The sequence below is a fragment of the Hippocampus zosterae genome, chromosome 18 (genome assembly GCF_025434085.1).
Source record: "Hippocampus zosterae strain Florida chromosome 18, ASM2543408v3, whole genome shotgun sequence".
In the NCBI taxonomy this organism is placed as follows: domain Eukaryota; kingdom Metazoa; phylum Chordata; class Actinopteri; order Syngnathiformes; family Syngnathidae; genus Hippocampus; species Hippocampus zosterae.
In genome coordinates this window covers 10,704,923-10,717,735 of record NC_067468.1, presented here as the reverse complement: position 1 = coordinate 10,717,735, position 12,813 = coordinate 10,704,923, and the positions used below count along the sequence as shown (strand labels likewise).

At 44.2% G+C, this 12,813-nt stretch overlaps 1 protein-coding gene across 3 annotated transcripts; it reads right to left on the bottom strand.

Moving 5' to 3' along the window:
- Positions 1–343: 343 nt before the first annotated feature.
- Positions 344–12,655, bottom strand: ark2n (arkadia (RNF111) N-terminal like PKA signaling regulator 2N). 3 transcript variants are annotated; one of them, XM_052050187.1, is made up of 5 exons: positions 12,435–12,653; positions 10,842–11,677; positions 3,855–4,025; positions 3,362–3,473; positions 344–2,900 (listed from the first exon to the last, which is right to left on the bottom strand). In XM_052050187.1, the coding sequence occupies exons 2-5, from the start codon at positions 11,629–11,631 to the stop codon at positions 2,684–2,686; spliced, it is 1,290 nt and encodes a 429-aa protein (XP_051906147.1). In that variant the 5' UTR covers positions 11,632–11,677; positions 12,435–12,653; the 3' UTR covers positions 344–2,683. The 3 variants fall into 3 exon arrangements, with proteins under 3 accessions (XP_051906147.1, XP_051906149.1, XP_051906148.1); XM_052050189.1 differs by lacking the exon at positions 3,855–4,025 and having other exon boundaries at positions 12,435–12,652; XM_052050188.1 differs by lacking the exons at positions 344–2,900; positions 3,362–3,473; positions 3,855–4,025 and adding an exon at positions 6,169–8,269 and having other exon boundaries at positions 12,435–12,655.
- Between the last annotated feature and the right edge of the window lie 158 nt (positions 12,656–12,813).

Below are 12,813 nucleotides of genomic sequence, written 5' to 3'. Positions count from 1 at the left end.
GTACTTGGGCTGCATAGCTCTATTCCTTCATTGTCCTCCTTTTGGAGCCCAACTCCATATGCCCTCCTCGCAGCAGGTGTCACGAGACAAACTCTGACCCCTGCGGGCAACTTTTTGTGAGCGAGGTTGTATTGTTGGCTGCGAGACTATTGAAGTCTAGACTACTAAAAGAATACAAGGGAGCTTTCGTCAAGTATTGTACACATTCTTTCTACTCTGACACAAGAGCATGCCCACACTAAACACATCATGTCTTAATATGAAACAAAAGGACTAAAATCATTGTCCAAACAATCAGCGAAAAGACAAACACGAGGACCGTTAAAAAAAGCAGCACATAAGATTGTCATTAAATAACATTCTATTTATTGTTTTTTTTTATTTTAAATAGCCTCATTTTTTGTTCTACAGACATAAGTTAAAGGAAGATGTGGCAGAAGCAACATGTATAAACATTTTTTTTTGTTAATTTAAAATACTGACATTAAAAACACAACAGGAAGGAAAAGCTGAGACGAAGTATGACATGAGTGAATGCACTTTCCCCGCCCTACAAGTGAACAATGCCCTCCACTTTGTATTTCAGCTAAAACTAAAAAAAAAATAAAAACAGGATAACAGGATGCAAGAGGGAAAGATGTTATGTTAAAAGAACTGCTATTTCTGTGATATCGGGGAAACAAATGCATAGCATTTTGAATTTTAAAAAATATATAGAATCAGCTCATACAGCTGGCCAATGATGAAAAATTATTTTCATCTATTTTGGAGAAAATCCCAATGAATGCTATGAACACAAATGATTTACTTTGGTTTAAAAATCTTTGTGTAGGATTTTTTTTCCCTTTCAATGACCAGCAGAGGTGCAACATCATCATTTTACTATACTCACAAAACCTTTCGGAAACCGGAAACGCAAAAGTTGGATGATTAATTGTCACTGGTATAAAAATAATAATAACAGCAGTGTGTCGAGATGACAGATCACACGTGACATATTGCACATGTGGCTACACTCGCATTTACTATTAAAAGAGTTATTGTCTGGTTTGGAAAAAGTCAACTGTTTTGCTGGGTAAAAATATTTTTTTTAAAGGAAAACTGTGTACATTTCAAGGCATTCAGGAGGACATGGAAGATATATTTTCTTACAGCCCCACACCCTCCATTCATTCAGATGAGTAAAAGAGTTTAAAAAAAAAAGCCAGACTGGGACATTCGCACATGGGATGTGACGTGTCCGATTTTTGTAACATGTTACGCTTGCATCTGAAGCAGAGCAGCAGCAGCAGCACCAACGTGAGAACCACCTGCAGAAGCCTGAAGTCAAATAAAAACCCAGTGGTGAGACTTTCATCTATTCATCCATTCATTTAACCAGACATGACCAATGGATGACAGAGGGTAGATTGGCATTTAGAAAAAAAAATAAACTGAAAAAAAAACCTACACTGTAATCCGCGTATCATTCATTCTTTCCATTTTCAATTTGCAACCAAAAAATGAATACCGGTAACCAAACTACAGTATATCCACACAGTTACTCGCATATCACTGCACAATGGTTAAAAGAATAATATTTTAAAAATAAGGTGGTGTTGAAGTGATTTTCACAAAAGTCTACAAGCTCGCATTATGGTGTCCTGTGTGGACATGATTTGAAAATAATGCAATCAGAGAGACAAGCCCCAATGAAAGAATTACGGCCAAACTTATTTAATGAATCAGCTGGTTTCAGCTCTTTTAAAAATCAACATTGGCCACAGTTTTGATGAATACATGTCAATAGAGTCTCAATTTCTCATAAAATAGTAAATGCTGTTCAATGTTGTGCTAAGTTAGCCGCAGTCTAAGCAATATCGTCTGAAGTTATGCTAAGCCTAGCATTAGCTGACATCTTATAAGCCAGTCAGTAACTGCTTAAATAAAACAGGGGTACAAAACATTTGACCATTTAAAGTGTCTAATGCGTGTTAAGGTGCATTTAAAGAAGAGCGATAGGAAGGCAGAAGAGAGGGAGTTCATTCAGTACTTGTCCAAAAAGCAAAAGTGGTTAACATGGTGGATACTGTACTGATGCGGACTGTTAGCATTAGCTAACACGAGCAAGTATTTTTACAAATGCTTCTTACCAAATTTCTGGGTCATGAAACCCCCCCAAAATGATAAAAAATAAAATTCTCTATGTTCATTTTTTTGTTTTTTGGGGTCTGAGCATAAAATTGAAATCTGAAAACCTGGGCATATTGTTGGATTTGGTGTTTAGATAAAAAAAAGAAGAAATAAATCAGTCACATTTTCCTTTTCGGACGGCAAACTGAAAATGGAAAGAATGAATAACAAAGAGATATTTTTTATCTTTAGTAATGGAGCTAGCCAGGTTCCACGACGTGGCCTCGCTCTCCAAGCAGCAAAGTTATGGTTTTTCACTGTACGGCACACACACTCACAGTCATCAGTTTGAGGGAGGGTATTGCTTTAATTAAAAGGTGATTCACCTTTAGTCCTGCAACTCAAGTGCTGTGCTGTGTAACCACATCTACCAAAACAAACCAAAAAAAATTGTCAACAGAATGGCTTTCTTATACGATTGTTCAAAATCTGGTAAAAACAAACTCCGCGAAGGCAAACGTGACCACGAGGAAGAGTAAGGGTGTTTTCAGTGTGAAGGGTTTTTTTTTTTTTACGGTATGTGTTTGTGTCCGCTGCTCTCCTCGTCCAGCGTGAGGTCTACCACCTCCGGCGGGGATACCCAACTGGACTGAGGTGAGACGCATGTCCACCGTTGTGGCGGGGGTTGTGTCGTCGTCGTCGTGTTGGCAGAGGCCGATCGCTCCGCCGAGTGGTCATCCTTCCACGACGATAAGCTCTTGATCACACCGCCGCAAGGGTGGGCGCATCTTTAACACACACAAAAAAAACAACTTTAGGGTGAACTGTGCACATTTGGACTTTCCTTTGGATTTGTTTTGGTGATTTCGCCACCCTTTCCCTCCTGGCTCGTCGCCAACACGCTTATTCAGAGTCCGGTAAGAGTCAGTAAGATTAGTCCGTGGGGAAAAAAATATTCACTGTGAAGTTTAGACGCAGATATTTTGCTTGGATTTTTTTTGTCGGTCATAGAATTGAGTTAAGGGATTAATGGTTTCAGCCCCACATTATTTACATCATACATTAACCCTTTAAGGAACATCAACAAGGAACATTATCAGGTTACAGGGTGCATGAAAGTGTTAATTGAATCAATTTTTAACGATGCAAACACCTTGACCGCCTTGCCATGATTGCCTGAGAGACAACTGTTTCCCACTACGAGGGGGGGGGGGGGGGGGGACCCACAGGTCAACTAGCGCGTCCTTACCGAGCGTTCTCCTGCACGCCCACAATCTCTACCTCGCTGTCCGAGGACCCGATGCTGATCTGGACCTTGTGTTGACGGCCATCCTTGTGCGACGTCTCCACCGCAGCGTGGCCTGAGGCAAAATAAAACACAAAAACAAGCACAAATCACCACATTGTGTCGAGCAAAGGGGCAGGGCCTTAGGTCTCGGAGCTGCTGAAGACACAATGATGAGTCAAGGACGCGTGAGTGTGCATGTGGGTAGTAAAAGGCAGCTGGTAAAAGGAAGAGTCACGCCACGACAAAAATCCTAATTGTGGACTTCGTTTACGGCGCCCCCCACCCTCACCCTAACGACACCTTATTAAATTCTGCAGGGAGAAAGTACCAGAGAGGCAGCAGAGTGAGACGTCTTGCCAAGACGGACCCAAAGAAAGCTCAAAAGTCCAGTTTTCACTGAAGAGGAGGAGCAGGAGGAGGGGAAAAAAATGTCCGCCGGGGGTTTGGAACTGACCTGCCACGGAGCTCAGAGCTCTTATACACCCGGAGCGAAGTGCCATATCCTGGCCTCTGAGTGTTTCTAGCTCGCGCTTTATCACGCTGGGCCGGACTTTCTCCACTTTCATACTCTCCTGGTTAGAATCAGTGTCTGAAATATCATAGTGACCCACTACTGGAGGCCCGTCTGCGGAGGACAGAGAGAACACTTCATTATTCAAAACATGGCTTGGAACAGAGGGATTGGGCTGCAATCAAGTTGAAGACCCCACCGCCAAGAAAGACCAAATGACTTCAGCCTCCGCCAATCGTTTTTTTTCCATTAGGTGGCTCTGTACTCATCAGTACCAACAATAAAATGGGTCGTAAAAGGGGGAGTATCAGAGCTGTACAAGAGCAAGGTCAGCTATTTAAAAAACAAAAAAGGAAAATTCCCAACCTTTATTCGTGTTGTTATTCTGGATAAATGGCTTTTTTTTTTGGTCTTCTGTGGAAGCGTCAGAGCTCTAATGGCAGTGGAACAAAGACACTCGGTCTGTAATGCTTCTCTCAACATACTCCCTGATAGCGGTCATTTAATTGATGAATGATGACGGGCGATCGCGGAAACCACTGGAACAATAGCTCGCTTTGCGGGGGTCCGAGCTCAAAGGAAAATAGGTAAATGCTCTTTTTGCAATTTGCCAGAAACGCGATGTTGTCATGTTTGCGTGAAATAATACAGTCGCTTTTTTTTGGTTTCATTTTTATTCGCATTTATTTCTCTTGAAATAACAGCCACTCACATAAAAACGACACTGGAATACAGTAGATACAAAACGCGTCCAAATATTTTTTTTTCTCAGATGAAAACCAAAACAGCAGCTGGGTAATAAAAAAGGCCAAACAAAACAAGAACATTTGTTCAAGTTCGACCCTGGAAATTGGACGCAACAAAAACAATACACCCTGCTGACGACTCTCTGTGTGCATGTGTGTGTGTGTGTGTGTGTGTGTGAAGAACCTCTGATTAGCTATCAGAGAAAACTAAATTCTGCCAAAAGGCCAGATAAAGAAAAGGGAAAAAAAAACACATACCGGTATTGTCTCTTTGGCAGACAACAAAATGTCCTTCGTGGTATTTTAAACGCACAAGCGAGAGAAAACACACTCAATGCACACATTCTGGAAGAAGAAGGGGGGTGGGGGGGAGTGCAACGCTGCTGCGTCAGAAGCGATCCTAAACCTGGCACGCTGGCATGCTTCATGGTGGCAACTCTGCATTTCACATTCCACACTTAATAGAACTTGCATGCAAAACACCCGACACTGCCAAAAGAAAAAAAAAAAACATGCTCGCATCCGAGCTATAAATATGATTCCTTCATGCTGCTTTAAACCGTCACGTTAGGTCACCGGCGATCAAATGAGCCCTCGGATTAGTTTTAGGAGGTGGTAAATATTTTCATGCTCTGTCAGTCAAGCCGTATTTAGGGCCATGCTGAAAACAAACGAGAAACATAAACTATGAGAATGAAGGCGGAGAGCTACAGTACGAGAATAACGTGGAAATCATTCTGAGAGAAGCTGTAATCAAGGAGAAAAAGTCGCTATCATGACCAAGAAAAATGTCATCGAGACTTAAGTGCTCATTTTACAAGGTAAAGAAAAGCAGTGAGAAGACAGCATTGCTTTTGAAGAATAAAGTCGTAATGGCGCAGAACTAAAAGTAGCATTCAAAGACAAGTCTGGAGAAAAGGTGGAAATATTGCATGGAAAAAAAGTTGTCGTCACAAACGTTTGGAATTTTGCCAGCCTAAGGTCACATAAGACTGCCGTAATGTGACTTAAGTTGGACTTCACGGGGGTGGGGGGTGCCCTGTTTTAATAGTGCAACAAAAGTCGGAACACCGTAATTCTGCGAGACTGTTGCCATATTGCAAGAAAGTCATTTTACTGCACTAAAGTCTGAATTTTAAAGTGAAAGTAAAAATGAGGGGAAAAATTTTTATATTGGCAGGCCATAATATTGGCAGAGTAGGTTGTATGATTAAAGACGGCAATTTGGCCCACGGCAGCCGTACTGTCATCGCTCGCGTCGGGCGGGAATATTCTTATTGCGCAATTACATCTTGATCTTGGAAATCTTTCAATGCGAGACTCCCAATATCGCAACTTTATTCTCGTAACGCTGCTATTTCGTCCTTGGGATTGATTTTATTTCATGTGACCCTAATATTCGATTGGTCTGCACCCTGTTTCAGTCACAAGTAAACGATCCATTTCAGTCGCATAGTGTCCCTTTTAACAGCAAAGACCAAAATGACAAAAACAGCGCAAAAAAAATAAAATTAAATTAAAATAAATCATAATAATTAAAAAGACCAAATTTGAGGCTTTTAGCACTGTGTCTTAAGATGAGACACTGTTGATATCAGTCGGGAGTACTCACATGTAGCTCTCTCCCCAGTGAACTGCACACCAAGGGCAGTAGTAGCAGCGACTATGACCCCCAATCCCCCCCCCCCCCACACTTAAAAAAAAAAAGCAAAAACGTAAACCCCTGAAATCTAATAATATAATAGTATAGTTGAAAAGGCAAAACGACCTGCATGTACTGTGATTCTCCATTTGGATTTGAATGCGTCAAATCTGCGGGTGGTGGTTCGGAAAGCTCCGCCACGCCAATAAAGGCCGTCATGAAACGTACGCAGGCTGTAAACGTTACGAAAGGTTATATATGAACACTACGAGGAGGCCGGCGGGACTGCTGAATGACAAGGCACCGTGCTATTCTGCTGCCGCTCCTCCCTGCCCGTGTGGAGGAGAATATAGCGGTTGTGGTTTTTTGTTGTTGTAAGAATGCCACAATCGGCCACGCCAGGGGACAGCTGGAGGGGAGAGGAAAACATACAGGTGGGCAAGGGGCCCAGAAACCTGGGGGCTGGGGGGGTAGTTTCAAAAACCCGCCAAAATATATTTGTAGTAATGTGAAAGAAAGGTTGGGGTGTTTTGTAACAGTGCATGAGGTTTTACAGTGGTGCCTTGAAATACAAGTGACTTCTGAGCCGCCCCCCCCCCAAAAAAAGAGGCATTAAGCGTTGTAATGTAATTCTGTCAAATAAACATTAAAAAAAACTGACGTGGATTACAAACCACATAGCTTTCTTTGCCTTAAATCTGACTGACTTGGCTCAATACTAACAAAATACGCAAAACACCTTCGGTGATGTAACTCCTCTAAGCAACGGATATTTGAACTCAAACAGTGGAGCAAATCTGTAACAGTACTCACAGGCAGATCTATTCTGTATCTTCTGCGAAAAATGAGTAAGCTTACTGCAGCTTACTGAGGATTTGGGACAAGCTCCGTGTATTTGTACGACCTAATTACCGTCACAATCACAATCAATTAATCATGATGCCATTTTGTTTTCTTCACATTCCATGACATTTTCATTGTACCTATTTATTAAGTACAATATTTTTGAGAGCCATCTTTCCTCATTAAAAAGTGGCTTTTTAAAAAAAAAATCAATTAATTGGGGGAAGACGACTTGAGATTTGAGTAAAGGTACGAGCGTGACCGAAAAAAGTGAACTCATGTTTTTAACGGCACCACTGTAGTTAGTCCGAAGTCTCACAGTATGTAGCGGCTGCATTTTTTCGAAGAATGACACCATCGGCTAGTTTGAGAAAAAGGGGGAAATACACACCGGAAGCCATTGCGCCTTTTTGGGGATCTGCTTTTATGGGGGGGAAAATAATAGTAATAATGATACATCAAAAGTAGATTGAATGTTTTTTTTTTGGGGGTGGGGGGCAAGAGTAGCCCTGACTCGGCAACGTACGACGGGAAGCACGGGTCCGTGCAGGTTTGCAAATATTCCCAAGTCTCACAGTGATTCAATGCCAGCGGGAAATCCCGTGGTCAGTCCTGCCGTGATACTAACTTCCACGCGGGTGAAATCACAGTTCGAAGTTGCGTCTAAACATTCAAGAGACCAGGATCCGCGATGCCAAGGTTTCCATTCTGAGAGACCGCTTCAGGTAGGATGTTGTTGTTGTTGTTGACGGGAGCGTCGGCGGCGGTGTTGTTGCCGCTCGCGCGCGTCAACATGTAAGCGGCCATCGTTTCCGCGGACTCGGACGATGGCAAGAAAGAACTAGCGGGCGAAGGTCGGGCTCCCTGGGGCGCTGGCGGCGGAGGCGGCTGCTGCCCGCCCTCGGGGGCGTCGCTCGAGCGCTTGGACGAGTCGTCCGAGTCGAGGTGCGCGAGCTTTTCCATCCAGACGCGGAAGCGCTCTTCGGTCTGGCGCTGCATGACGGCGAAGCGCGTCATGGCCTCCTCCAGCACGCTGCTGATGCCGTTCCTGTCCCACGCGCCGCTGTCCAGCAGCCCGTGAATGTGGGCGCCCACTCTGGATCTCTCCGACGCACGTCTGAAGCCAGCTTGAAAGACATTGAGGCCAAGGCTTAAGAACAGACAGTGGTAGTGGATTCATGCTTCCTGAGTGGACTTTTTTTTTTTTTAATTCAAGAGAGAATGACACTTCGCTTTCTTGTTTTACGTGCAGATCAGAACTTTCATGCTGATGGACTACATCATGCAGTCGATGTTTGAAGATGTTGAAAAATACTGAAATGGTTGACGTCTTCCCTTCCTGCGGATCATTGATGGTTGGGCTTTGGAGGACCGATTTTTGCGGCCTACACGCTAATCTGTGAGACTCGGGACGCAAACAGAGAGCCGTCTACTATTTACGAGCTGGAATTGCAAAGATGACGCAAGGTTAGAAGAGGACGAAACAGCTGTTGGGATGAGGAAAATAAAACAAACAAACAAGTGGTGTCACATATCACATGCCAAGTTCCAAGATCACCCTAAGAACCAACGTTGACATAAATGGAGCGGAACGTGATCATGAGTGACCCAAAACCAGTTATCTAGACTTCCAGAGCTAGTTTTGTCTCGGATCTATGGAAATAAAAAAAACATCCAAGAATAAAAGCACAACTTCATACCATATTTTTCATACACTGGAGTCCACAGGTAAAAACTGTATTTCCTCCAATAGTGGCCTCTGCCCCGATAGAATAAAGCATCGCACGCCAAGTGGACGACTTCTTTATAAAAAAATTTATATATATTGGTGGTGCCACTTTTCATGTCGTGGTTGATCTTCACCACCGCAAAACACCGAGGCAGATGTGGATGAAGCTGAGGGCGGAGTTTCAAGAGAAAGAGCCACAGTACAGCCACACAACATGACTGACCGAGAGGACAAGCAGGGTTGAAGGAGGAACCAATGGCACCTTGATCGTGATAGTTAAAAAATAAATTAATTTAAAAAAAAAGAAAAATGAAAAATAAATAAAAAACACGAAAACCAAGGATTGCAAAGAAAAACTGGTTTTGTAGAGCGTCATTCCGGTCCGTGTTGTACTGACAATGTGTTGGATGTGTATCTTTAAGGGGCGTGGCCTCGTGAGTCAGTCAACAGTTTGAGTTGAGTTCAGTGTACTGGATACGCTATTTCGGCAAGTCTACTCACCGGAGGTTGTGTGGTGGTATTTCCAAAACCAGAGGGAGTAAATGAAGAAATGTGCAAAATACGTCTATGGTCAGTGCGCCCCGAAAAACGGGCCGACGCGACAAAACTATTTTATCATTAGAAAAACTACTACCACCCAAGCATGAAAATGCCAGCAGAGTCTCAGCATGGAGCATTAGCAATTATCGCCGTTGCTAACGAGCAGCGCAGCCATCGGACCCAAGCGGCAACCAATCGCGTCGTCTTTTGAACATTTACATTACGCTGCCGTCGGGGTGGAACCTCCTTTGTCACAATTTGGTGAAAATTCATATGTTATATTTTCGGTCAGACCACACATGCGTGTGCTATTTTTTACAACGAGCTGGCCAGCCTCAAGTGTTGAAAACGGCTTGCTCTCATTGATGATGCAATGTGACTTGCGGAACAAACATTGAACCACGTCTTTAGTCGCTCAACAACTGTAAATAAAGTAGATAAACCGTCTCTCGTTAATTTATGCTTCATTTTCCTCCATTTTAGATCGATGTGTAAATGGGAAGACGGCCTTGGAAAAATAATAGCATATCAAATTGCAATATTGAGGGGAGAAAAAAAAACAAAAACAAAACCTGCAGCTGGGTTATTTTTGAAAATCGTGCAGCACAATTTCTAAGTCAAGGTAATGCTTTACAGTATATGCGAAATATGCATTTCATCGCTTACCCGCCATGCAAATAAACACCTTTGTCATGAAGAGACACCTCTCAACACTTGAGAAAATAAAGCCAAGGCTGCAACGACAGGACGAATTATGGGAAATTTGGGAGGCGTATAATGTACACAAAAGAATAAGAGTCGCGGGGGAGAAAATATATATATGACACGGTACAACAGGCCACCTTTGGCTAACCCTCGTATTCACCAACAGAGTTGACCTTTAAATGAATCTATTAACACCTTTCCACCTGCACGCTGGAGCCAAACAAGGCGCCTGGGGCTCAGACTCGCTGCGCATTGAGCTAACACAAGCAAGTGGCATCTATTTACAGCAAATGGCCCGCTCGCATACGACGTGGGCGACAACTGTTGCTTCCAACCAATTAAGTGAGGTATAGACGCAGCATGCACGGCGTGCGTTTTGACCGCCGGTGGTCCGACAGTAACACTGCGTCGGGACAAATGGATGGCCACAACTTTCTAGCGGGGAGACTCGATGACATGATGTGAGTGAGGAAAAACAAAGGGTGACTGATCAAATGATAAAGCTAAAGCTTGGGTTTGACACGACCAAAACTTTTCAATGAACCCAGTGACATGTTTTCACTCGTTATGGCATATGAGAAATGTTACCATCATGCACTGCTCTACAGGATAGGTCAAATTTAAAAGTCCTTTACAGGGACTTTAAAGATGAACTGTGACTGCCAAAGAGCACAAAGATTTGCTCAAACCTGAGAAATGCTCTCCCGGCGGGGAGGCAGATTTACCTGGAATATCGGTCTTGATTGTCTTGCTGCCTCCGGAAGTGTCGTCGTCGTCGTCAGAGGAGGAGCTGGTGCTGGAGTCGCACGTGAGCTCGCTGTCGCTGGTACTGCTGTCCTGCAGCAGGTTGTACTTCTTCCGTGCCGCCGCCTCACGCTTCTGACGCAGCAGGCGCATCCGCTCCTTGTGTTTCTGGCTGCGGTGGCCTTTCACCTTGGCTTGCTTGCCATTGATCTGCTTCTCGGGCCCACTCGCTCCCGCGGGCTGACAGCGGTTCTTTTTTGCCGCCATTGCATTGGGCGGCGCCTCGCTCTCCGAACGCGATCGTCGAGATTTCCTCCCACTGGTTTGCCGATCTACTTCCTTGGCGGGGTCCGCTTCCATTTTAGTTTCAGTCTCCTCTCCGGCACCTTCAGCACATGAGGAGAGTGTGTCCGAGTCTGCCAAGTGGCCGCTCGATGAGGGGGAGAGCATGCACGGGTTGGAGGAGTCGCTTTCATAGATGTGACGAGAGGCTGGTTTCTCGCTCCCCGTGGAGGCCTGCTGCGACTCGGGCGAGTCTCTGCGGAGCTCCTTCATCAAACAAGGCAAGGAGAGAAGACTCTGCTCACCCTCCGTGTACAAGGGGCTGTCATCCTCCTTTTCCCTTGCTGGGGAGCTGGTACTTGTGGTGGTCTCAGTTTTTAGATGTTCATCTTGGACAGACGTGGTGGCTGATTGTGCTTCGTCAAAGCGCTCGGAGGGACACTCTGCATCAACAAATTCCTCTGCCTTCTCCGAATCAGCCATCTTCATGCTCGTTCCAACAAATGTGGAGCAAGGTGCCTTGACAGGCACTCACCTACAGAGGAAAAAGAACATGTGTCATCAATCTCAACGATAGGCTACAACAACAAATTATAAATCAAGCAATTAGAAGTGGAGGCATGTTATTGTGTCCATTTTCACAAATCACAGTTGAGCAACTTCTATAGTAACGTTCAAGGATGCTGAAGAACTTTTCACTGCTTGCGGTTGTTTAAAAATTAAAAGTGTGTTAGCAGAGTAGTCAAAATAAATTACAAGTGCCCAACCAAGGCTAAAGAGTTGTTTGGGGGGGGGGGGGGGGGGATATACGTTGTTGTAGCACTCTAAACAACAACTCATTTCATCAGAAGTCATACACTGACTTCTAACGGTAGAAACGGAGTTTAATTCGGGTTTTGAAATTCTCATGAGCCGCCGGCATGTCAATCAAGCTCGGTGTATATTTGTAAATGCCCACTAAATCTTCCCAAGGCCACATTAAGCCGGACGAGCAACCCAAGACGTCAACGTGTGCCAGAATGAATGACTTAGCTAGTTGCTGCCTGTGGCTCGCTGGACAGCTAGCCAACCAACCAACTGAGGCTAACGATGAAGCTAAGCACGGTTTTGAAGCTGCACAAGAACTTGGCAAATGAAAAAATAAATCACCTAAGAATATTCAGCGTGCGATGCTACTGTAAACGTAACAGCTGCGACAACAAATGCAACAGAGGCATTCGAGGCGACACCGAAGATGCAGTCAACTTAGCTCAGACAAGCTAACTTGGCAGTCAACTGCGACAGTTACTTACCACGGTGTTAACGAGCTCCTTTCCCCGGCGCCAGACTCCTCAACATCTTCGTGCGTTTATTCCCCGCAAAGCGCCGTTCATCAATCCGTAAAAACCTGACAAACCTTGGGTATGAATGTATTTTGTGGCACCGCGCGCTCGCCCCTTCGTGAGCGCTCTGGTGGTGTAGCATTTAGCCGTTAGCTAAATGTTTATTTTAAAATGTCTGCGTCGGCCTTACAAAGCAGAAACGTCACTTCCCGGTCGCTAGTGGGGAGCGAGCGTCTTCCTGTGTGTGGAGTTACATACTGCACAAATTGTTATTGTAATTTGTTCTCAAGATTTTAAAGACAAGTGTGATAATCAGGAATTAACATTGTAGATACCAACGTCTTTCTGA

Bases quoted from the DNA above. Each gene is read 5' to 3' on its own strand.
- ark2n (XM_052050187.1), bottom strand. From the start codon at position 11,631: ATGAAGATGGCTGATTCGGAGAAGGCAGAGGAATTTGTTGATGCAGAG. The intron at 4,026-10,841 runs GTAAATCTGCCT...TGTCCTCCGCAG, and splicing joins AATCAAGACCGATATTCCAG to ACGGGCCTCCAGTAGTGGGT. The intron at 3,474-3,854 runs GTCAGTTCCAAA...ATTTTGCCTCAG, and splicing joins AGCTCTGAGCTCCGTGGCAG to GCCACGCTGCGGTGGAGACG.